Source organism: Sparassis crispa (assembly GCF_003851025.1).
Source record: "Sparassis crispa DNA, contig_000005F, whole genome shotgun sequence".
Lineage (NCBI taxonomy): Eukaryota > Fungi > Basidiomycota > Agaricomycetes > Polyporales > Sparassidaceae > Sparassis > Sparassis crispa.
In genome coordinates, this window is record NW_020939752.1 from 2326042 (window position 1) to 2347058 (window position 21017).

Consider the following 21017-nt stretch of genomic DNA (forward strand, 5'->3'; position numbering starts at 1 on the left):
TCTGCATTGCTATCTATGGTCTCCTTCGCATCTCAGTGGAAATGAAACTGTGCGACAAGTCCCTGTCTGCAGTATGTCGTTCCTCGCCTTGCTGTCAGAGACGTAGGATTTTTGGCACCTAGAGCGCTGCATTCTGTGATTCTCCGATTTCTGTGGGTCTATGTTCCTTTTCTCTCATGATCGTGTCCCTCTGGCAAACCAGTCTTCATTCGTATCGATACTCCGTGTTGCAAATGAGGAGTTCCCACTTCCTCCATACTTCCTCTTCTCGTGTATACTCACAACTTCGTACTGCTCCATTTTCTGGAATCTCGGTACTCATACCCCTCACGACGCCTTGCATCTGCCTCGATGACCACTCTGTCTGTGGGGAGTTGTGACCCTCCGCGATGTCCAAGTCTTTCCCGCCTCCGCAGATGCGTGCGTTCGTGTCCGCCCTGATGACGTTTCCATTCTGGCCACCTCCTCGCCGCCCTGCCCTACCTGGAGTCTATGACGCTCGAGAACATCCTCCTCCCATTCAACCCCAGTGCAGACCTCCCACCTGCCTGCGGAGGACCCAGCTGTGAAGTGGCCTTCCCGACTCGGACCCGCCGAACCCGCAGCGCCCCGGACGGCGCGTACGTCCCAAGCTCGTCCACACGATGCCCATCTCCTCCAGGTGGTCGCACACCAACGAGACGCGCTCGACCGCGGGAGAGAGCGGTGTGTGCTACGAGTTCTGCCCGCGTGTTTCCCAGTCCCGAGACTCGTGTCGTTCGTAGGATCGCCGGCAGAGTGTCGTTCGCAAGAGGTATCGCTGTTACGGTACACAGATTTTGGTGTAAATACTATTATTGGGGCGCCGCCGAGCACGCAGCCTGCGCTGACTGTGGCTGACACAGACGCGAAGACGGCGCGCGAGGCGCACAAGCGGGGTGCTGCCCGTGCCAGCTGACGGTGTTCCGAGCAAAACTCGAAGGGACTCACGCGCCGACCGGGAGGGAAGGCCGCAAGCAGGCGGCCGACATTTCTGGGTCTGAGAGCGAACGGAAGGTGACGAGGATGGTCTCGCGATCACCGAGTCCGGACTCTGCAGGACGAGATGGTTTGCCATATACCGTAGTTTTACGCTATCGTGCGTAGACCGTGCTGAACGCAAGTCCGAGTCTGGCGATTCACGTACAGACAGTCATATTCAGGACGGACATTGGCTCGACGCCATCCCTATTCCTAGGTTTGCCTGGTTGCCCAAGGATACAGTTATGTCACATTTGACCAGTAGCGCGAGGGCCTTGGGCCCGGTGACGCCAACGAGATCACAGGGTGCACCGCTTTGAGGCGGACAAGTTAATATCGAGTGACCGAACACGGACGAGCTCTAGCTGAGGCAACACGCACCGAGTAAGAGGAACGACGCGCCTCCAATTCGCCCGTTCCCTATTGGGCCCTGGTGAGATCGTGTGCGTCATGCTCGATGCGGCCCGATCGTGATCGTGCAAATGCGCAGGAACTCGATTCGCTCGCTCACTCCGCGACTGGCGGCGTCCCAACCTGGCAAGTCTGAATACCGCGATCGATCGAACAGATATAAAAGAACCTGCAGTCGACGAGGGCTCCACCACCAGCCCACTACCCAACCACCACAGTTTTATGCCTCCCCTTCAGCCTTGACGGTTGGAGCAGGGAGCATTGACCGAGTTCGCGAGGAGAGCTGCGGGACGTATGTGCGGATGACCGCTGACGGGACTCGAAATGTTGGTATGGAATGAGAAATGGTTTTTCTATCGAATGTGAGGGGCGGATCTGAAGGGGTGTTCTTCTTGCGAGGCTGGCGTCCCCGTCCGTCCGATCGATCGACGCTGCCGGGGTTGTTCTCTCTCCCAGATTCCTAGTCGTCTCCCACGTTTTCGACGAGGTCTTCGTCTTCGCTCGCGTCTCTGCGCGAGCAGACAAGCAGACTGGTCCCCCATCGGCCTATAGAACGCCTCGGATGCACTAGAGTGTGGGCGTGCCGGAATCGTCTTGTATTATTTGTCTCCTAGCTATGTGTTTTGTCGAGGGAAGACGGGCAATCTGCGTACCACGGATGCCACTCAACGGTTTCTAGGTGCTTGGATGACGGACGCCACTGTGGTTTATGTACCAGAACTTGCATCCGCCGTATGCTTTACGAGCCATTACAAGTCGACTGAGAAGATGCCACCTGATTCTCATCCACGTATGACGATCAGACTGTGATCGAAGACAAAGTTCGTTAGAACTCGAGCAAACCCCGGCCGAAATGAACAGTCCATGTCAGACCTTGTGATATAATCAGTTCTGGCGACTGTGCATCGATCACGACCAAGCATCCGCAGATAACGACATCAGTGGCGTGAGTACAACATTGGAATCGCAAGCGAGTCATCATAAACATACGAGGGTATACGCAGCATCCCCGAGTGTCCTGCAAGCCTCGAGACTGCACTGCCGCGAAACCCATAGCCCTCGTTCCTCTGCCTCTGGCGCTGATGCCAGAGAACCAACTCCGGAATCCGCGTTATGCATCACGCGGGTCGTCATACCGCGTATCCGCGGCGTATTGGAGGGTGCCATCTTCCGTGACGGCTGGGGGTCTGCCGGAAGGGAGATGCAAGACTTGCTCTGACCGTCTCTAGACCCAACAGACACGGAATTTCATGCAGGAGCGAAAGGCGCGAATTGACTGGCCTCGACTTTGTCTTTGTACCATTCGAAAGCACCATGGCGGAGAACGGTCATAAAGACGCCGACAATTCATTTGTGGGTCGACAAAGCTGCGGAGGGAGCCTTCGAGCTAGCTGCTTCGTGTTTGTCGTCTTCCGGGTCAAGAGGCGCGTCGTCATCATCTGTAGGGGAGTCGAGTATCACCTTACTGCGTAACAGATCTTGTCCGGGGCTTTCGGGTTGTGCTCTCAGAGCGGCCATATCGACAGTCTTGTAACGCTCATGGCAAAGCTCCACGAGTCTCTCGCTAAGGCTGCTGAGCCCACCCTTGATCGTTAATCGAAAAGGCACTTTGCCGATCCGTATCCGCAGGAGCTTACGTTCCCCACCCACGTCGTAGCCATCAAGACGGGTCCATTTATCACAAGTATCAGCGACGTGTTGCCGCAGCGTGTTTGCTATACGGAGATGGCGTCGGTACCATTTCAGGGCCAGCCAGTTCACGACGTGCATAAATGACTCCAGATCGTCCGAAACTTCGTAGCGTCTTCCTGGAAATTGAAGTAGTAACGCTGACATGAATCGCCACGTTCCCTGGGAGAGGGATATTAGCCCGTGCACGACACTGCCCAATATGGTCAAACCCACCGAGCGCGATTTCTGGGTGGGCCCGCTATCCAGCTCATGCGCATATTTGCGCAGGTCCCGATCGTTCCGAAACCCTTTGACACGCTTAGGGCCACCATCGTGGTAAGGCGGCTCGTCGGGGTCTTCGTCAGCCAAGTCATTGCCGACGCTCACATCTCGATGCAGTACACCAGCCTTCTCCCAGGCTTCATGGTGGGCTAGAAGGAAGAGGGTGAGAACATATACACATGGCCCGACGCAGCCACGTACCCATCAGCGCATAGAAGATAACCCCGACCATCTCTACAGAGTCATAGTGGTCGTCTAAAGGACGACCAACTTCCTTCATCACCAGGCGGTAATGGATTCGACCAAGAACCGAGTCGCCAAAGTCCTGCGTGCGGCGTCTGCTGGCATTGTTCTCCGGTTGGACTGACATCACCACCATATAGAAGGGTTGGACGTCATGCCTGTACAGACGTTCGTATACCTGGCGCTCCGTGTGTGTTCTTGAGGAGTCGGGACGCCATGTGTCCTTCAGGAATGCCAGCCCCCCCGCTTCCATGTCGTAGGCCACGTATCCCCATGTAGCCCGGCCCGTAGGTGAGTGCGCCGCAAATCGTGGCCTACCAATGAGGAAATATCGTACAGGCTCCGATATCAGCGCATCATCAGAGTGGACACAAGTACTGCAAGTCTCCGAGGGAAGCGTGGCGTTATCATCGAAGGATACAGAGTCAGAAGGAGAAGGCGAATGAGGAGGGGAATTGCAAATGGGCGCGGATCCTGAAGCAGACCTTGCGGCCTTGCGCAGCGCCTCGCTGTCGACGACGTCCTTCGCATAGAATGCGACTTTGTGAATAGGCCACCCATCCGACATTGCTTCATCCAGACATAGCTTGTGGTAGTCGTTCAGCCTGTCCTTGCAACTGGCCATGAGCGTGACTTCTGCGGGCGTAGCAGGAACAACAGTCGGATCGCATCCAAGCTGAGAATCCGACATATGGCCCACTCTGTGAATGAACGTCTGCAATGTGCGACCCCTGATATAATTGAATCGCTCGGACACAACCGCCCCGAAACGGTCCCATCGTACCAGTCGCGCGAAAGATCTGAAGATATATACCAGAAGGCAGAACTCGCGGTGCTGGGCAAGGAGAATCTTAGAGGCGTAATCCGTGATTTGGCCCTTCGCGCTCTCCCCTCGGACAGGCGGCTTCTTCTCGGGGTTCAGAAATTCGAACGCTAACGACGTGTGATCAATCTTGATTTCGACTGGCACGCACAGGTGCTGCCGGCAGACCCTGGCAAGATGTTCATGTCGAGCCTCTGCGCACGCGCTCCTCTTGACCTCTGCAGCGGTGAGCTCGTAGTCCCTAACTGCTTCGGGAGTTTTTGCATAGATTGATACATCGGGTCGCACTATAGGACTTAGGCCCATCAGTTTCGCCCCGTCTTCGGTCGCGTCGGCCCTGTCTGCCATGTCCCGCGCGACGAGACGGTTGTCCTTGTCCATGTTTAAGACCAAGTTCACAGCTTCGCACTGAATATATACTGAGTGACTGTGTAGATCATGAAGAGGGGAAGTGCTCACGAAACCAGGGTACATTTGTGATTCCTTCGTAATCAGGGCCACGTCTTTGAATTTACTCTGCCACTTGCCCGTTTCTTCCATAGGCAGAGTCCATTTCCGTCCAGGAATGAACTCGCCCATAAATTTCTTGACAGGGGTCCGTCTCGAAGACGCGTTCCGCCATTTCGTTGCCAAGCCTCCATCAATTCCTTCCCCTTTTCCCGACTAGAAGGTTTACGACTACGGGGGGCCGACTCGATCTCTGGGATGCTTTACGCTGAGGGTCCAGGTCAGAGAAGAAGGGTGGTAGGTGTCTGTATTCGGCGGTTGTAGCAGCCTTCGAGTTAGATTGCCTGCCGATGTTTTTTTTTTGAGAGTGAGAAAGAGGCCTTGAGGGGGACGTACGGTTAGAAATGAGAGTGCGGCCTATATACCACGCAGGATTCTCCATTAAGTTCTCAGCTTCTCAGGCCAGCGGAGGCCGACATATTTGGTTCGGGGCTTACACAATGCGAACTGAGGTGTTGAATATCGAACTTGAAGCAGCCGCTGGTGGCGTTGAATAGAACGTGCACGTGACCGCGACAGGTTGGTTCGTTCACGTAGTCAGTCAGTTATACACGTTTCCACCATGACTGCATGACAACTCTGACACTCTCTGCTGCTATATTAAATATTTACGGGAAATAAAACAACAAGCCAATCCACTCAGCGGGACCTTGGGATGCTCTGAGCTCTCACATTTCCGCTCAAGGCGAAATTCTGTTATTTGAACATGGGGAACCTTTTGGGAATATACGAATACTTGCCGGAGTATATTTATTCTCGGACATTCATTCCGAGTTCGTATTTGTCTTAGCTAGTCGTGCGCAAGTACCCTGACATGGGTGTACAATTGTCTCGGCAATCTGGTCCTTGCAAAAGCATCGCCGCTCCATGTTCGTAATCTTAACTTCTTGTCTCGCAACCACCCCACTTGAAGTCCGAAGTTCGACATATGCCGCGAGGTCCTGCTTAGGCGCCTTCCTATCAGTATTAATCAGCGCGCACCACCAGTTTGGTTCAGTCATGAGAGACACTTGAAGAGACCTGTAAATGTCGAAGTACTGCTATGTGCTACTGCGACTCAATATTATGTTTGTCTGACGCCTGGCTTGCCGTAAGAAAATAAAATTCCTCAACGTTAACGAAATCATAGGTGAGTCTCAGAATACCATATATATGCTCGAGCTCCGAGCCAGACAATAGTCGAATGAGTGGATTGCCGCCGCGTACCACGGGCCTTGATGAAGCTTGATGCTCCGATGCGTCCTATGAGCACATGCTTCATCGGGAATTTGTGTCTTAATACTGAAGCACTGACTACTTGCATCAGAGTACAGTCCCCATAAAAAGCATGTCTATCAGCAGGAACTGTGTAGCAATACATTATATGTACATCATTTACTCTCGTCATTTCACGCAGCAGCCGCTTTTTTATTCTCTGTCATGTTTTCATGCTGTCGTCCACCAAATGTGTCGCGAATAATACCTCTGCAGATATTGATCATCGCGTCGCGGCTCTCCCAGACGGGCAGAATCGAAGTGATAAGTGCCGCAACAAAAAGCCACAACACAGAGATGACTACCCATGCCCTGAAGAAATGCAGGGAAAACACATAGTGCGAGAGAAACATCGGGATTGGGATTAACTAAACGATGTCAAGTCAACTGTACAATGTCGCTGGCAAAATCGACTTACAAAGATCAAAATGAATGTGACTGCCAGCGATGACCACGTCGCCATTACCAGCGACTTCTGAAGCATCTCTGTGTCCTCATGTGTGTCGTCCTTCAGATCGAGCTCCATCTTGTCGTTCGCAGTCAACACATGCATGACCTCAGAGTTTTTCTCCGACTTGAGGGCGGACGTTGGGCCATTCAAGCTGCTCCGTGTCTGTGGCTCATCCGGCCGTCCTGCGCTGACGAGTGCGTGTCCCCGAGAATTAATCTTTTTTGTCTCCGTCCAGTCAAACTTGTTGTCCGGCTTGATCAGAGTGACGATAATGGAGATGAGAACACCAGAGCAGCAGGAGCCCAGGTTACCCGCAAGCATAGGATACATCTCGCCTGTCCCATTCATTCGTCATGACTGCAGCGAAAAGATCAAACAGGAAGCTGGGCATACCTGTAGTGGTGATACTTAGCTCGCCGTAGTACGCCTTGGCGACGACAAGCCAGCATGTAATTCCGATGCATAGACCGCCGAGAGCACCGACGAAGACTGCGGCCCTTGTCTGCTTGCGCCACAAGACGGTCAGGACAATAGGGCCGACAGCTGAAGTGTAGACCGTCCCCGCAAACAGGTACAGCCAGTTCAGAGAGATGCCAATGCCGTTCCAGAGACATGCAACACTGGACATGATGATCGCCCAGATTCCAACCATAATGTGTGAGACCTTGATGAGCGTCTCGGGAGGTGCCTATCGTTTATAAAACGTGAGACCTCAATAAGATAGGAAAGAAACTAGATTGCACGGACGTCTGGCTTGAAGTGGATCTGGTACAAGTCAAACGTGAGGATGGAGGATGTCGCGATCATCTCGGATGATGCGGCAGATGTGACCGCCATGAAGAGCAGGATCAGCTACTTTATATGTAAGACTGTGATCAACGAAGAAAGAAATGTGCTGTAACCATTGCAACTGCACCCCCCTTGCCAAGAAGTGTCACAACGCCGGCTGGCGCTGAAAGACCAGCGTCAATCTGGGCGGACGATAGACCTCCGGAGTAGGGGAAGCTTGGGCCCATTGAAGGTAAGGGTGTGAGCTGCATCGTGTTATATCCCATGCAGCTAGTACTTACTATCCGCTAATGCAACAGCAGCTAAACCCATGACAGAGGAGAATGTCAGTGGAACAGCAAACCAAGCGATACCACCCAAGAAATATGCGCGCATGGTAGTCTTTGCTTTGGATGCAATCGCACGCTGCCAGTATCCCTATATGGAGGAATATTGATTAGCAACACGCTTTATGACACGAGCCGTTGCGGAGATTGTAACTTGCCTGGTCTAGTGTGACATTGCCGAATGCACTGGTTATTTGAATGATCATAAACATTAAACCATCTGCATAATTTTGTCAAAATGCCGCATTTTTTTGGACGATTTTGGGGCGTACTGTTAGATTTGAGAGTCAGATATGACCCTCCTTGATTTCCGGCGACAGGGCGTAAGGTTGCTGCCTCTTGCAGCAGGTGGTACATTCCATCAAGGCCACCAATCAACGCAGAGTTCGTGTAGGTATAGAAAAAGAAGTAGAGCTGTAATTCGAGAGCCATGCATTAGTCGTTGTTTTCGAGTAGGCGAAGAAGGACCACACGACTTACGATAATGATCATCAATATCGTCGTGTGTATGAAGTCACCTGGATAGTCACAATTGAAGCGGGCTAGAAAGCACGATATCTTGGTCTGACTCACACAGAAACGTGGCGCGAAGACCGCCCAGTATGACATAGATCATCACACCCAGGGGAATCAAAAAATTGGACGCGTAGATGTTCATGCCAGTGAAGGCATTGACAACGGCACTACCGCCAAGCAGAAGCATGCTGGAGACGATGAGGTTGGTGACAAGACCGTACGTCACAAACATGAAGTGCGCCGCATTGCCGTAGCGCGCCTGCATGATCTCGAGGTAGGTATGGCAGTATGGCGCGATCATCTTCACTCGGACGGCAAGGACTGCCATAATGAAGATCTGAATGGTTGCGCCCGCTGCATAGTAGTAGCCGCCGCAGAGTCCCCACTCATATGTCACCGTTGAACTTTGGAGAAGAGTCGCGGCCCACGTCCATGCAGAAACGATCCCCGAAGCGATGAGACCGGGCTTGACGGAGCGCGACGCGGTGTTAAACTCCTCTGAGGAGGTAGTCTTGAAAGTCGTGTAACGGTTCTGTAGATAGGACAAACCCATCATGATAACGGCGAAGACGAGGCCAATGCCGAGCACAACTCCATAGCCGACGCCCTGTGTTAAGACTCGGGCTCCTTCAGTAGTCGTCATAGATGCGGAAATCGCAACAGAAGGGAAGGGCGCAGGAGCAAGGACGAAGCATGAGAAAGCCAATACTGCGAGTAAAAGACTGTTGCAGAATTTCCGAAGTCATCCCTGGAGTCTTGCACAATAAGCAAAGTGACCTTATCGCAGGGGTGTGACTCACTTACATCGCTAATCGCAATTGTCCTTGTGGAAACTTGCAGTCTTATCGGAGTCTTCTTTCCTGTCATTCTACGCTTCGTTGATAGCTCTGGAGTAAAAGGAGTGAGTTGGGCGCCAAGAAAAATCAACTCGGCGAACAACCAGCGGAGGTACTTGAATATGGAGATGGTTACCTCAAATACAGGCCTCTGCAGGAGAGAGGTTGCCTGACACGAGCCGCTTCATCGTACGCTTGTTCGGACGCGTTGCACGTAAGAGTTGAGTTCTATTTCGGGACATCGACCGACTCCTCAGGCTCTTCGAAATTGCCGTATCTCGAAGTAAAGGCGAGTGATCTTCTGTGCATGAGTAGAAGGCGACCAGTGAAGTAGTTTAAGTGGCTGTTACTATGGGGTGACAGGATGTACAATTGGTGCAATTCATAGTTTCTCAAGCCAATCAAAATATGGCCCCTCCCACCGTCAGAATAAAGTGATCCTGCGGAGTGTCTCTGACAGGCAACTGCATGCCGGTTCGTGAAGGTGGTCGTGCAAGACAAATTGTCTTGGTGCTGCGTACCGTAACGCCACCACGACGTAGCGTCGGTAGTAGCGCCCGACGACCTGTGCCGTCTGTACCAATACACTGCAGGCGTATCACATAATATTTTTTGCGGACGCTAATCGTGTCGTAGTTTTACAGTGGCACTGTCTTCATGAAAGATATTCAACTATGAAGAAATGTAGGTGCTGCTAGCAAACTTTAACATGGCCCCGTTCTAATGCTCGTCTTAGTTACTTTCACTCCACAGGAGAGCCATGTTTCATTTTCTTCTCACCATCTCGAGACGAAGACGGGGCGGCTGAAAGTGCACAACTACGAGCACAACAACACAAGTAGACGATTGATGAGAGCGCACCATGCCGAAGAAGCGGTCAAGCCAGGCTGTCGAAGATTGCATGGGGTCATTACCAGCTACTTACAGTTCAGCAAATTTTCTAAACTCGCTGACCATCTGCGCTCACCATAATGCGCAATCGCCTCTTGCGGCGCCAGCTAGGCGCAGACACATGTCTCAAAGACTTATCCAACAGACGGGCGTGCGCGCGCCGCACGCACCTCATATATAATTCGTTCATCTCGGAAATGTATATCCCAGAGACTTAAGCCCATGTCTCTATCGAAGCCCAAGTACATCTCCCACCCCATCCAGCTGATGAACTGCAGGGCGGTATCAACACGAAAGCGCAGGCCTCCGAAGGAAACGGAACGTAGACCAGGCACGTCGTCCAAGTCGGAGGGATGTCGGGGCGCTCCCGTCTGCTCCACGCAACGTCGATGGGCTGGTCAGTTCGGGCAGGAAGGCGCTTGAGAGTACCGTTGTGGAACGCTTCCAAGAATTCGTCCGTGCTGGAGAAAACCTGATAATTGTATACTATCTATGAATATGTTGTTATGAGTGAAGGACGAAAGATAAGAATGGACGAAAAATAGGCGGACTTTAAGGAGCTTCCAGTTCCTTGGGTCCGTGCCAGTTATGTCGATGTAATGGGAGAGCCCGACGGGGTGGAGGTACGGTCCAGCGACATTCCATCTCCAGTTAACCCAAGTGCGGTGGAAGGAGCCGTCAATACTGAGCGGAGCGACCGCACCCACCACGAGAGTATCGTTTGGAAGGCCAGGTGCAACTCCACAGAACAGCTCCTACTCCGCGCTTCAGCAAGGTATCACTGATTTGAAACGCGTGGAGTACCCGAGTGAATTCCGCAAGGGGTGGCATGATTTTCGCAAGCAAGGATTGCATCTCCCAGAGTGTCGTGAGCCCGCAGGCATTGCGTGGGATCTCGTCGCGGGAGTAGATGTCAGCTGGCGCATGGCCGTCTCCGGGCCTACAGGTAGCGGACCGACAAGCCAATTATTTACCACTGGTACGGTTGCGACGCTGTGGTGAATTGTCACTCTAGCGTATCTGTCTGGGGCAGCGCGCGCATCTGGGTTGCAAGATAGGCGAGAGCATCCTCCTTGGCAGGGCGATAGCCATCCATATGGTAGATCATGTCGTCAGCGAGGGTCTCTTTGTCGCCCGAGGTGAGATTCAGGCCGCACGTCGGCTCGAAGAGCCAGTTATAGAGAGCGCCTCTGCTCGCACAGGCTGTCGACCTGTCGGGCTGTGCTAGGACCAAGGACACTGACGCGCTCGAGTAGAAGACTACATCGAAGACTTCGGAGACGACTCCGAACTTGCGATGCAGAGGGAACCATGGTGTCACCGCACGACCGCACGAGCATCCCAACAATGACGCTCTGCCACGAGTTCGGACCTATTTCTCGGGCAAAGGCCATACTCTCTACACACAGACGGACGAAACGCGTCTATGCCTTCGAAGCCTCGCCGCACGCGCAGCTCGGGTACGAACACGCCCTGACCCCCGACGCGGCGGACGCGAACTTGACGTTGGACAGGGCCTGCTCGGGCTGCCGCCCACAATCAGAACCGATCGGAAAGGTGGGCGCGTACTATCGTGAATTCGAAGCTTGGGGCGAAGTGTAGATGTGTGGTGGTTAGGTGGATGGGTGACTGGTGATCGAGCCCTCGTCGACTGCAGGTCTTTTACACCGCCGGATCTACTCACCACCGTCACCCGTCGGAAGGGACGTTCATGTATTTAGATCTCAGACACGCCGCGCGCCACGGAGCGAGCCAGCAGATCGAGGCCCGCGTGTTTGCGGCGAAGCGCGATGCACGGTACGGTGACGTTCGACTCGGGCTGTGGGAAGCGGGCCATGGAGGTGGGTCGTCCCTCCCCACCCGGAACGTTATGCGTTCATTTGTTACGGGTACCGTTGGTGCCTTTGTGGCTGCGTGTCTATTGTGGGTTGTGGTGCTCGATGTTCTGTCCGCTGCTGGACAGCTTAAGGCCTCCTCTTAATTGGCGCAGGAACACCCGTCCATTCGTAGCGCAGAAAGTCGCGCCCTGCGGTACGTCTCTCTCGGCTGCCCAATGAAACTGGCCGGATTGGACTGGACAGGACTGTACAGCCGCGGGGTTCTTCTTCCCCTCCTGCACGTCGTCGTGAGATCTGCCGCGTCCCTATTCAGCACGGTACGCACACGGAAGACGAGAACGAGAGGGCGACCATACCGCTGACCGAATCTGATATGTCTCTGTCGACTTTTTGGACTTCTGGGACTTATTTTCTTTTCGGGGACTTCGACTCGGGTTTGGCGGCTGCACTCTTCGTCCCCGGCTCATCGTCGTACCCTGCATATCGACGGGCGATGGACTACCGGTGGGGCGGATGATATTATCGTTCTTCTGTCGCGGTGTTCTCGGAGGCGACATGCAACATACAGGCCTATGACGCGACTGGTCTGCGCCGGCGATGCGAGTAATCCTATGATTATAGTCTTCAACACAGAAATCACTCCACCTTCTCTATCAACTCTGGCAGATGTCATGTTGTCATTGCTTGTGTGTTGTCAACCACCACCGCACATGCGACGTGCAGCAACCACAGAGAATAAGAATCGCAGGAAGTCCTTGGCAGATTTAATGAAGCATGTCATCACGTGATACAACAAATATTTGAGACTCAGTCTTACCAAACACTAGTAAAGTTACAGCTCCGTCTAAATTGTCCGTCAGAACCTGAACCGTGTATACACGCTAGGACTGAACTCATTACCATCTCAATGGGCCACTCCACAAAGCTACTGACGCCTACTCAGACCGATATTTTCAGACGAGTTCCGCCAGAAGCTCCCAGCAAAGCTTACCAATGTGCTCGCTCAGTCTGGTATAGGTCCGATCATCTTATGGGGCGAATGTGCAATGTTGTACTATGGCGTCCCAGTGATCCAAAACGTGAGTCGACGGTATATCCTGTGACCAGCTCAGCGATCTGACCCGAGGCTTGATGCAGCATATGCATTTACTTGTTCCTGATGATCAGCTCGAAACTGCCTATAAAGTCTTGCTGGCTGCTGGTTACAAGGACTCTCCACTCCCCCTTATTCCGATGGTTAGTTCTCGCGATCCTAACACCCACTGGGAAGAGCTCGGGTGTCCAGCTTATCGAATGGGTATGTCTGAACTCCTCTAATAATTGAGTGTCACCTTGTGTACTTATTTCACGCGAAACAGTTCTTCTTCGTGACGGGAAGAGGTCTCTGATAATTCTCATCCAAAACTACTCCGCCGCGGCGTCGACATTTGATGATGCAAATCCCAGCTCATTCGAACAGTGTGCTGGACTAGCCATACCGCCGTTGCCGCTTCTTGGCCAATCTTTCTTGCGCACGTACTTCACGTACTTCAAATCTTCTGGCCGCAAGTCTAGGGTATCTAGCATTCTTCAAGTGTGGTGCGCGTCGGTGAAATTATCCGGCTACGCACCACTGGGCGTTGATGCGATGCGTGGTGTGCCAGGGATTAGTGATGCAATGACATTGTATTGGGAGCGAGGCTACTAGGTTGGGTACACGAGGTATGGGTTCCGAGAAGTTGCCGTACCGTGAGCTTTCAGGCTTACAAGCTCACTCACTGTAGCACATTCAATGTCAGAAGTACAGGTGGATTCAACTTGACCTGTGCTGCAGTCGGCTGGAAGTAGTGGGACCGTCTCTACCAGCGCCACACTAAGCTGAACGACCCTGTTGCGACCACCACCTGAGGGTTGATACAGCGTCTTTCACGGGTGCGCACTCCCTGGATGCTATTGACATATAATTCTCATGCAATTATCACGATCATTTTACGTGCGCCGCTGTAGTTTGTTTCTCTCCAACCTGAGCATACACATAGCGCATTTTACATCGGCCGGGCACGTGCTGCTGGTGTTCACTCACAGTGGCGGGGTGTCACCAAACAAACGGCCGAAAGCGCGGGAGGATAGCGAGGACCGTTCGATGCATTTGCTTCCTTGGCGATCTCCCGCACCTCTTGTATTTCCTCAGGCGTGAGTGTGAGTTTCGCCGCGCCCAAATTCTCCTTTAGTGACTACACAGCACCAGCTTCGTCAGCCCACGAACACTTCGAAGAGGATGGGACGGAGGTGGGGACTCACGGGAATCTTGGTGGTGCCGGGGATGGGATGATGTCTGGGCCCTGCGAGCAGCCACGCGAGCTAGACTGGGCCCGCTGTTGCGCCATGGCGGTCCCCCGATCTTCTTGAGGCCGTCTGCGAGCTTGAGGATGTTGGGAAAGTTCTCCTTCGAGTACCGTGGCACCTTGCGCCGGAAATCGTCGAAGTCGAAGTCGTCGGACGACCGCCACAATCAAAACATCTATCTGTTCAATACCGCCTTGATGGGGCACTCTGGTAGGGCACACTTATTTGCTCGTAATGAGGCCGCGTCCAAGCGGCGAGTACGCGATGATGGTGACGCCGAGCTCGCGTGCGGTCTTCAGCAAACTGATCTTATCGTCCTCGATGTCCGGCGTGAACGGAGAGTACTCGACTTGCAGTGCAGAGATTAGATGCACCGCGTGCGCACGCCGCAGCGTGTCGGCGGAGCATTCGGAGAGACCGAGGTACTTCACCCTACCGGCTCTGACAAGATACTTTAGCGCAGGGAAATGAACAGATTTACAGCAGGCGTACTCGACCAGCTCGGCCATCGCGCCCATGGTACGCTAGACGCAGGTTAGCTACAAAATTTTAATATCGCAATCTGCGGGAACCGACCTCAGTCGACACAGTTGCGTCCGGGCTGTTAATCAACATCAGTGCCTATGGTGTAGTAGCTCACATATCCTGGTCAGTGGTCATGTACCAATGCAGATAGCGGAGCTCGACTTTGTCAGCACCAAGCCGCTTCAGCGAGGTTTCGAATACAGTGTTAAAGAGATTGTTCGACTCGTCATGAAAGCCGGATGATGTCAAGACCGAGATCTCCCTGCGCCGGCAGCGCGACAGTGGCGCGAGAATTCCGAAGCGCGTGCTCGCGCTTCGCGACTTGGCCTGCCAGTAGTCTCCCGAGGGCAGATGGTAGACACTCTGCTTCAACCTCGTACCTCGGATATCCGTGTCTGACGTCTGCTTTCTATTACGGGCTCTTACTAGGAGGTCTTGATTGCCGACCCGGCACATCACGTGCTGGCACAACGCGTCTGTAAATCGCGCTGAACGCGTCGCGTTTCGAGCGCAAGAAGCACCCGTTGTCCTGTGCTGCATGTGTATACAATACTTTCCAATGGGTATATTAATTGAGATTGATTTTGGAGACTTTGCTGTCTTATCTGCTTTGCACTGGTCCAAGAGGGCATTACACGTTTGAATCTCGTAGGAATCCCTCTATTCTCTGTGCCCCGCGCCCAAGCAAAATTCACCATTCCATCACCCATCCATTGTAGCACCTCATTTCACCTGCGATGTGCCCAAACCAGGGTGGAGAGGATCTTCAGGAAGACTTTCGTGAATTTCGGCGGACTTACAGCGCCACCTGCATCACGTGGTATCACAAAGGTTTAAGATTCCGCATTAGAAAGAACTACCAAACTTTAGGCTCCGCCTAAATTGTCCGACCTCTCGACAAGGAGGCGCGTTAGAAAGCAGACTACCTGCCAGCGGCCTGAGTGGGCGGACTGTTGAGTCTCCATGTGTGTATGCGGTCCCGATAGTTAGCCTGTTCTCCTGTCCACACTCTGTGATGCCCTCCGTAACTCTCGCCATAGTATTCCCTCTTCCTACGCACATGTATCCATCACTCTAGAAGCAGACACCTCTCTCCGTTCGCAGGCAACTTGAACCATCTGCTATCATATAAGATAGAAGCTGGTGGCCGCACTGTATTTTATTCTTGTCCAGTCAGCCAGCATCTGCGAAGCATGATTATGACCGGCTCTTATCGCAATGATATAAGGACGTGGACTGAGGTGCGTATCAGCATTGTCCCCTCCGTCATGCTGCTTGAACCATCTGCTATCATATAAGATAGAAGCTGGTGGCCGCACTGCATTTTATTCTTGTCCAGTCAGCCAGCATCTGCGAAGCATGATTATAACCGGCTCTTACCGCATATAAGGACGTGGACTGAGGTGCGTATTGGCATTGTCCCCTCCATCATGCTGTTCACGCCCGTGGTAGCCTTTCTGGCGACACTGCCTGTGCTTCCCGCCTTAGGTGGACAAGTCCCCGTGATCAACGGTGTCTGGGGCGGCGTACCCGCTTTCCGTGCTTCGTCCGTGAAGGTTGACGAGAAGATAGCGTCCACCGCGTCAGGTGGCACAGCAGGTCCATTGCGCGTCATAGAAAACAGCGGTATCTGTGAAACCACCCCAGGCGTATATCAGGCATCGGGTTATGGCAACATTTCGTCCTCAGAGAGTATTTGGTCCGTTGCATCTCTCACTATTATTTCTGCGGCTCTTTTACTTGGTTCCCGTTGCCGTCGCCAGGTTCTGGTTCTTCGAGGCGCGCAACAACCCTGATACAGCACCGCTGACTATTTGGCTGAATGGCGGAGTGGGTGCTTTGTTCAGACGTCCTCATCTCTTATCATTCAACTTTAAGATCAGCCTGGAGCTTCGAGCATGATCGGCCTGTTCCAAGAACATGGCCCATGCCGGATTACGAACGATAGTAGCAGCGTCACGTTCAATCCTTACTCCTGGAATGAGGTTTCGAATATGTAAGTCCTTGTCCGTTTGCAATTGCCCTATTATGCCGTCGCAAAACGCGCTGGAGGCTCAGATTTCAGTACCCCCCGTCATGGCGCCCTCTCTCTATTCTAATGCGTCTACAGGCTTTATGTTGACCAACCTGTCGGTACTGGCTTCTCATACGGCACTACCGATGTCGGTACATCGCAAGAGGCTGCCGAGGATATCTGGACTGTAAGTCAGCTTTTCTCCGCGTAACGTTGGTCCCTCAATTGTCGGCGTAGTTCCTGCAAATATTTTTTGCAGATTCCCGGTTCAGCAAGTACCAGCAAAATGAATTCGCTCTATGGACAGAGTCGTACGTGCGCGATTATTACGCCGTCGTCCTTGAGTTGACTACAGGTTCCCGCCGTAGATATGGAGGTCACTATGGCCCCGTATTCGCAGCGTGAGTTAGGATCAATCCTTCAGGACCGTTCGAATGATGCGACATCCATCGTGATCAGTTACTTCCTGCAGCAAAATGCTGGCATCGCCGACGGATCCGTGACAGGAGTGCCGATTAAGTTGAAGTACCTTGGAGTAGGAGACGGTCTCACTGTAGGCTATTGCTCCTGGAGTACATCTTTGTTACTCGAACTTCTGCTAGGATCCGCTCTCACAATATCCCGGATACATACAATATGCAGCATCGAACCCGTGAGTGTTACGTTTGCATTTGTGAACTGAAGCTCATCGTATCGTGCTAGGTATCACCCTCTTGTATCCAAATCAGTGATCCAATCTGCAAACCGTTCCTGGACCTCGAGCCACGGCTGCAAAGTGCAGGTGAGCTACTCCAATCTCGTCCTCTCTTTTCCGCTGAACGCGCGCGCAGATCGAAGCGTGCTACGATAAAGGCTCCGATGACACGTGCGCGAACGCGGAAGAGTACTGCAACGACAAGATCCTCTCGCCGCTTGTAGGCAACTACGATGTGTACTACGTGCTCTCGGAGGACCCGGATCCCTACCCGCCGGACCTCACGCCATATTTAAATAACTCGACGCTGCTCGAGCTCATCGGTGCAGTGGGCCAATGGCAGGAGGTCAGCAACGACGTTTACGACAACTTCGCCAACACCGGCGATTGGATGCGTAATTCAAGGCCGAATTTGGAGACGGTTATCAATTCCGGCGTGCGCACGATTGTGTACGACGGGGATGCTGTCCGTCAATCTCCAAAGTACTTTGTCGGGTGACGTGCTGACGACCTTGTACATAAAGGACTACATCCTGAACTACATGGGTGTCGAAGCTATGGTAAGTCTCGAATCTCGTACCCTCTCTTTCAGTACTGATGCATCCACAACCATCAGGTCGCCAACCTGCAAACGGACTTCAGCAGTCAGTTCGCGCAGCAGCAGTTCACCAACTGGACAGTCGCTGGGCAGCCTGCAGGGATTTACAAGAATGCCGGGACGTTCTCGTACGTGCGCATATTTGGCGCGTGAGTGATTCTTGTCCCCACCGCAAGTCTGTACTCTGACGTTCATCCCGATCCTTTCCGGCTGTAGCGGCCACGAGGTCGCAGCGTATGAATACGGCACTCTCAGCAGAGGCCAGGCGGCGTTCCAGATGTTCAGCCAGATCATGAGCAATCAGTCACTTTTCTCGACGTGACCATGCTGTGGAGAGGTTGGATATAGAACTATTGGAGTCAGTTTCTAGTACTCCCGAATGTCTCTTCCACCGTCTACCCCACACCTATCATCTGTTTCTTCGTTGGTGAAGCTACCGCTGTGCGCAGCATGCTCCGTACCATTGCTGAGACCAAGTCACTTAACTTCAGTGTTCCGGTCTCGCAATGGAAGTCGCAATTGATGCAGTTCAGCAAGGATGAGTACGTCACGTGGAGCACCGTACACTTTCAATGTTATTGATACGTCGAATTTGGACGACCACGTCGGGCTACTGAACATGTTCGTTGCCACTACCTCTCCTTGCGCCATCTCCACAGTCTAGCGTGATTCATACCGAGTACTGTTGTACCGCGAGTGTGACGCGACAACAGAATTCGCGGACGGACCTATGCTGATCTCACCACCTTTGTCTGTTGGTCGACATTTGCCCCGTCGACTACCTGTCAGGGTTCACGATACGCTCTCGCCGTTGTTCGCCATGTCATACTTGGAACGGGTGGGCCGCAATCCAGCAGCGCACCGTTGCTATATTTGCAGAGGGAGTGATAAGCCAAACTTGATGGCGTGCGGACGTTGCAAGAAGGTATGATGCTGCTCGGAAGCATGCCAGAAAAAGGATTGAAAGTTCCATAAATCGCGCTGCAAGCCGTGATCAATGATGCGCATCTGTACATTATAGTGTACATCCTATCAGTATAAACTGTTAGAACCATTTGTGAGCAATCGATATGAGCTTGCATCGTGACCTACAATACTTACATCCCATATAACTCAATCCTTCGAAACTTTGATGACAATCTTCCCGACGTGCTTCTGACTCTCCAGATATCCATATGCTGCACGCGCCTCCTCGAAAGAAAAGACCCTGTCGATGATCGGCTCTATCTTGGTCGCGCTGATCAGACGATTCATGTTCTCGAATCTATATATACGTGAATCCTCAGCGAAAGACAACGCAGCGTATCGAGACTCACTGAGTACGAGGACCAACGATGAGACCGCGCATAAATGCGGTGCGCGCGAGGAGGTGCATTGGAACCGAGCTAACATCCCCGTCCTGCAGTTCATGAACGGTCAGCGAACTGCTCAATTGCTTCAACGATCAAAAGATACCTCCGTAACGTGCCCAATAGCGTGAATCCATCCAGCATATGCAATGCACTTTGCTGACTTGGCGAGCGTGCCCGGCCCGCCGACCTCGACGATATGGTTCACTCCCTTTCCGCCCGTCTGCATGACAACCAGCAAGTTAAAAAGGAACACACTTCACGGTAGCGTCACGCACCACGCGAAGTACTTCCGTCTCCCAGTCAGGGGTCTTACGGTAATTCACCAGGTGCGTCGCACCAAGTTCAGCAGCGAGCTTAAGCTTCACGTCAGAAGAGGACGTTGCGATTACAGTCGCACCGGATGCCACGGCGAACTGTAGCGCAAAGATCGAAACGCCACCGGTGCCCTGCACAAGGACAGTATCGCCACCCTTGATGGGAACTGGACCCAGTAAGGCGTTGTAGGCCGTCAACGCGGCGCATCTACGCGTTGAACGTGTGAGCTAGGTATGGAGACAGACAAAACATGACATACGGAAGGGTAGAGGCCTCCTCGTATGATAGGTGATCAGGGATGCGAACCAGGCACTGAATAGCGCGTCAGTAAATTGTTCTAAATGAGGACAAGATAAATAGGAACATACATGGGCAGGAAGAACTTTGTACTCCGTCAGGACGCCATCGATTCCTCCCCCAAGAAAGGTGCGCTTTAGTTCATCTGTGAGCGGTCCATGTACGTGGTCCACGGAGAAGTTGGCGCAAACGCGGTCGCCAACGCTCCAGCCCTTGACCTCGTCCCCAACTGAGACGACTTCGCCAGCCATGTCGGAACAGGGAACAACGTGGGGAATCTGGCCTAAGGGGTAGTTGTTGCGCGACACGAGGAGGTCGCGGTACTGAAGCGAAACTGCATGGACTTTAACGAGCACCTCGAACGAGTTCGGGGCGCGTATGGACGCCTCCTGGATGTTGATGTCGTGCGTCCCGTCCGCCTGTGAACATGTCAATGCTGGTGAGTAGTTATTGAAGAGCGGCACTCACAGTGGTCAGGCGATATTCGCGAGTGGTCGCAGGAAGAGACATTGCGTTCTATCGTTTCTTGGTTAATTGGGGGATTCTCTGCCGACGCTCCGTGCTTTATAGCCAAGAAGAGAGGGGGCCCGATGCATTTGCGTAGGGTGCTGGTGGAGCGCTGAAGGCTCATGTAACCATGGCTTGGTAACAATTTGGGACAGTGCTCGAGCTGAGTAATTCATTTCCAAGGCAAAGTCGACGGCGCAAGTGGTTCAAAAAGACGTCATGATACAGGCGCTTACACCACATTTCACTTAGAAGGTGATCTAATCTTATCTTCACATGGAGCCTTCCGACACAACGGGCAAAATTCAGAAAGATGCTTTTAAGACAGTTCCCTCTTCGCTATCTGCCTGTTGCGGCTGGTGGTAAGCCACCATTGCCGTGGATCCTCGCGCATGCAAACCGGGTATAGGGTCGGACCAAGCAGCAGATCTCGGATCTTCATTGTTGTCGACCGTTCGGACGAAAGCGCTCTCATCCTCCTTCGTGCGCTGCAAACCCTCAGGCCCTTCAAGTATCCGTCTGAACCATTGTACAGTGTTCCCGAGTGATCTGT

At 52.9% G+C, this 21017-nt stretch overlaps 8 protein-coding genes across 8 annotated transcripts; 3 read left to right on the forward strand and 5 right to left on the reverse strand.

Annotated features, from left to right (window-relative positions):
- Positions 1–2757: 2757 nt before the first annotated feature.
- Positions 2758–5008, reverse strand: SCP_0607680 (predicted protein; the record flags this gene model as incomplete). The annotated part of the gene is made up of 4 exons (XM_027759900.1): positions 2758–3261; positions 3316–3512; positions 3565–4837; positions 4889–5008. 4 exons carry the CDS (start codon positions 5006–5008, stop codon positions 2758–2760), a joined length of 2094 nt encoding a protein of 697 aa, XP_027615701.1.
- Positions 5009–6324: 1316 nt separating this feature from the next.
- On the reverse strand, positions 6325–8915 carry SCP_0607690 (predicted protein; the record flags this gene model as incomplete). Its single annotated transcript, XM_027759901.1, has 8 exons — positions 6325–6558; positions 6609–6976; positions 7035–7329; positions 7389–7493; positions 7544–7593; positions 8029–8170; positions 8237–8274; positions 8330–8915. The coding sequence occupies 8 exons, from the start codon at positions 8913–8915 to the stop codon at positions 6325–6327; spliced, it is 1818 nt and encodes a 605-aa protein (XP_027615702.1).
- Positions 8916–9873: 958 nt separating this feature from the next.
- On the reverse strand, positions 9874–11107 carry SCP_0607700 (hypothetical protein; the record flags this gene model as incomplete). Its single annotated transcript, XM_027759902.1, has 7 exons — positions 9874–10025; positions 10076–10106; positions 10170–10271; positions 10328–10489; positions 10551–10754; positions 10804–10939; positions 11010–11107. 7 exons carry the CDS (start codon positions 11105–11107, stop codon positions 9874–9876), a joined length of 885 nt encoding a protein of 294 aa, XP_027615703.1.
- Positions 11108–11310: 203 nt separating this feature from the next.
- On the forward strand, positions 11311–11980 carry SCP_0607710 (hypothetical protein; the record flags this gene model as incomplete). Its single annotated transcript, XM_027759903.1, has 2 exons — positions 11311–11595; positions 11657–11980. The coding sequence occupies 2 exons, from the start codon at positions 11311–11313 to the stop codon at positions 11978–11980; spliced, it is 609 nt and encodes a 202-aa protein (XP_027615704.1).
- Positions 11981–12883: 903 nt separating this feature from the next.
- Positions 12884–13524, forward strand: SCP_0607720 (hypothetical protein; the record flags this gene model as incomplete). The annotated part of the gene is made up of 3 exons (XM_027759904.1): positions 12884–12916; positions 12975–13134; positions 13196–13524. 3 exons carry the CDS (start codon positions 12884–12886, stop codon positions 13522–13524), a joined length of 522 nt encoding a protein of 173 aa, XP_027615705.1.
- Positions 13525–14383: 859 nt separating this feature from the next.
- Positions 14384–14777, reverse strand: SCP_0607730 (hypothetical protein; the record flags this gene model as incomplete). The annotated part of the gene is made up of 3 exons (XM_027759905.1): positions 14384–14603; positions 14655–14686; positions 14739–14777. 3 exons carry the CDS (start codon positions 14775–14777, stop codon positions 14384–14386), a joined length of 291 nt encoding a protein of 96 aa, XP_027615706.1.
- A 1340-nt stretch (positions 14778–16117) lies between these two features.
- Positions 16118–18315, forward strand: SCP_0607740 (Carboxypeptidase S1; the record flags this gene model as incomplete). The annotated part of the gene is made up of 13 exons (XM_027759906.1): positions 16118–16386; positions 16451–16517; positions 16571–16683; positions 16798–16888; positions 16939–17012; positions 17070–17102; positions 17161–17254; positions 17304–17353; positions 17404–17482; positions 17532–17861; positions 17920–17955; positions 18012–18142; positions 18210–18315. 13 exons carry the CDS (start codon positions 16118–16120, stop codon positions 18313–18315), a joined length of 1473 nt encoding a protein of 490 aa, XP_027615707.1.
- A 791-nt stretch (positions 18316–19106) lies between these two features.
- SCP_0607750 (Zinc-type alcohol dehydrogenase-like protein) lies at positions 19107–20467 on the reverse strand (the record flags this gene model as incomplete). The annotated part of the gene is made up of 7 exons (XM_027759907.1): positions 19107–19257; positions 19310–19392; positions 19449–19565; positions 19621–19867; positions 19920–19972; positions 20029–20376; positions 20426–20467. 7 exons carry the CDS (start codon positions 20465–20467, stop codon positions 19107–19109), a joined length of 1041 nt encoding a protein of 346 aa, XP_027615708.1.
- Between the last annotated feature and the right edge of the window lie 550 nt (positions 20468–21017).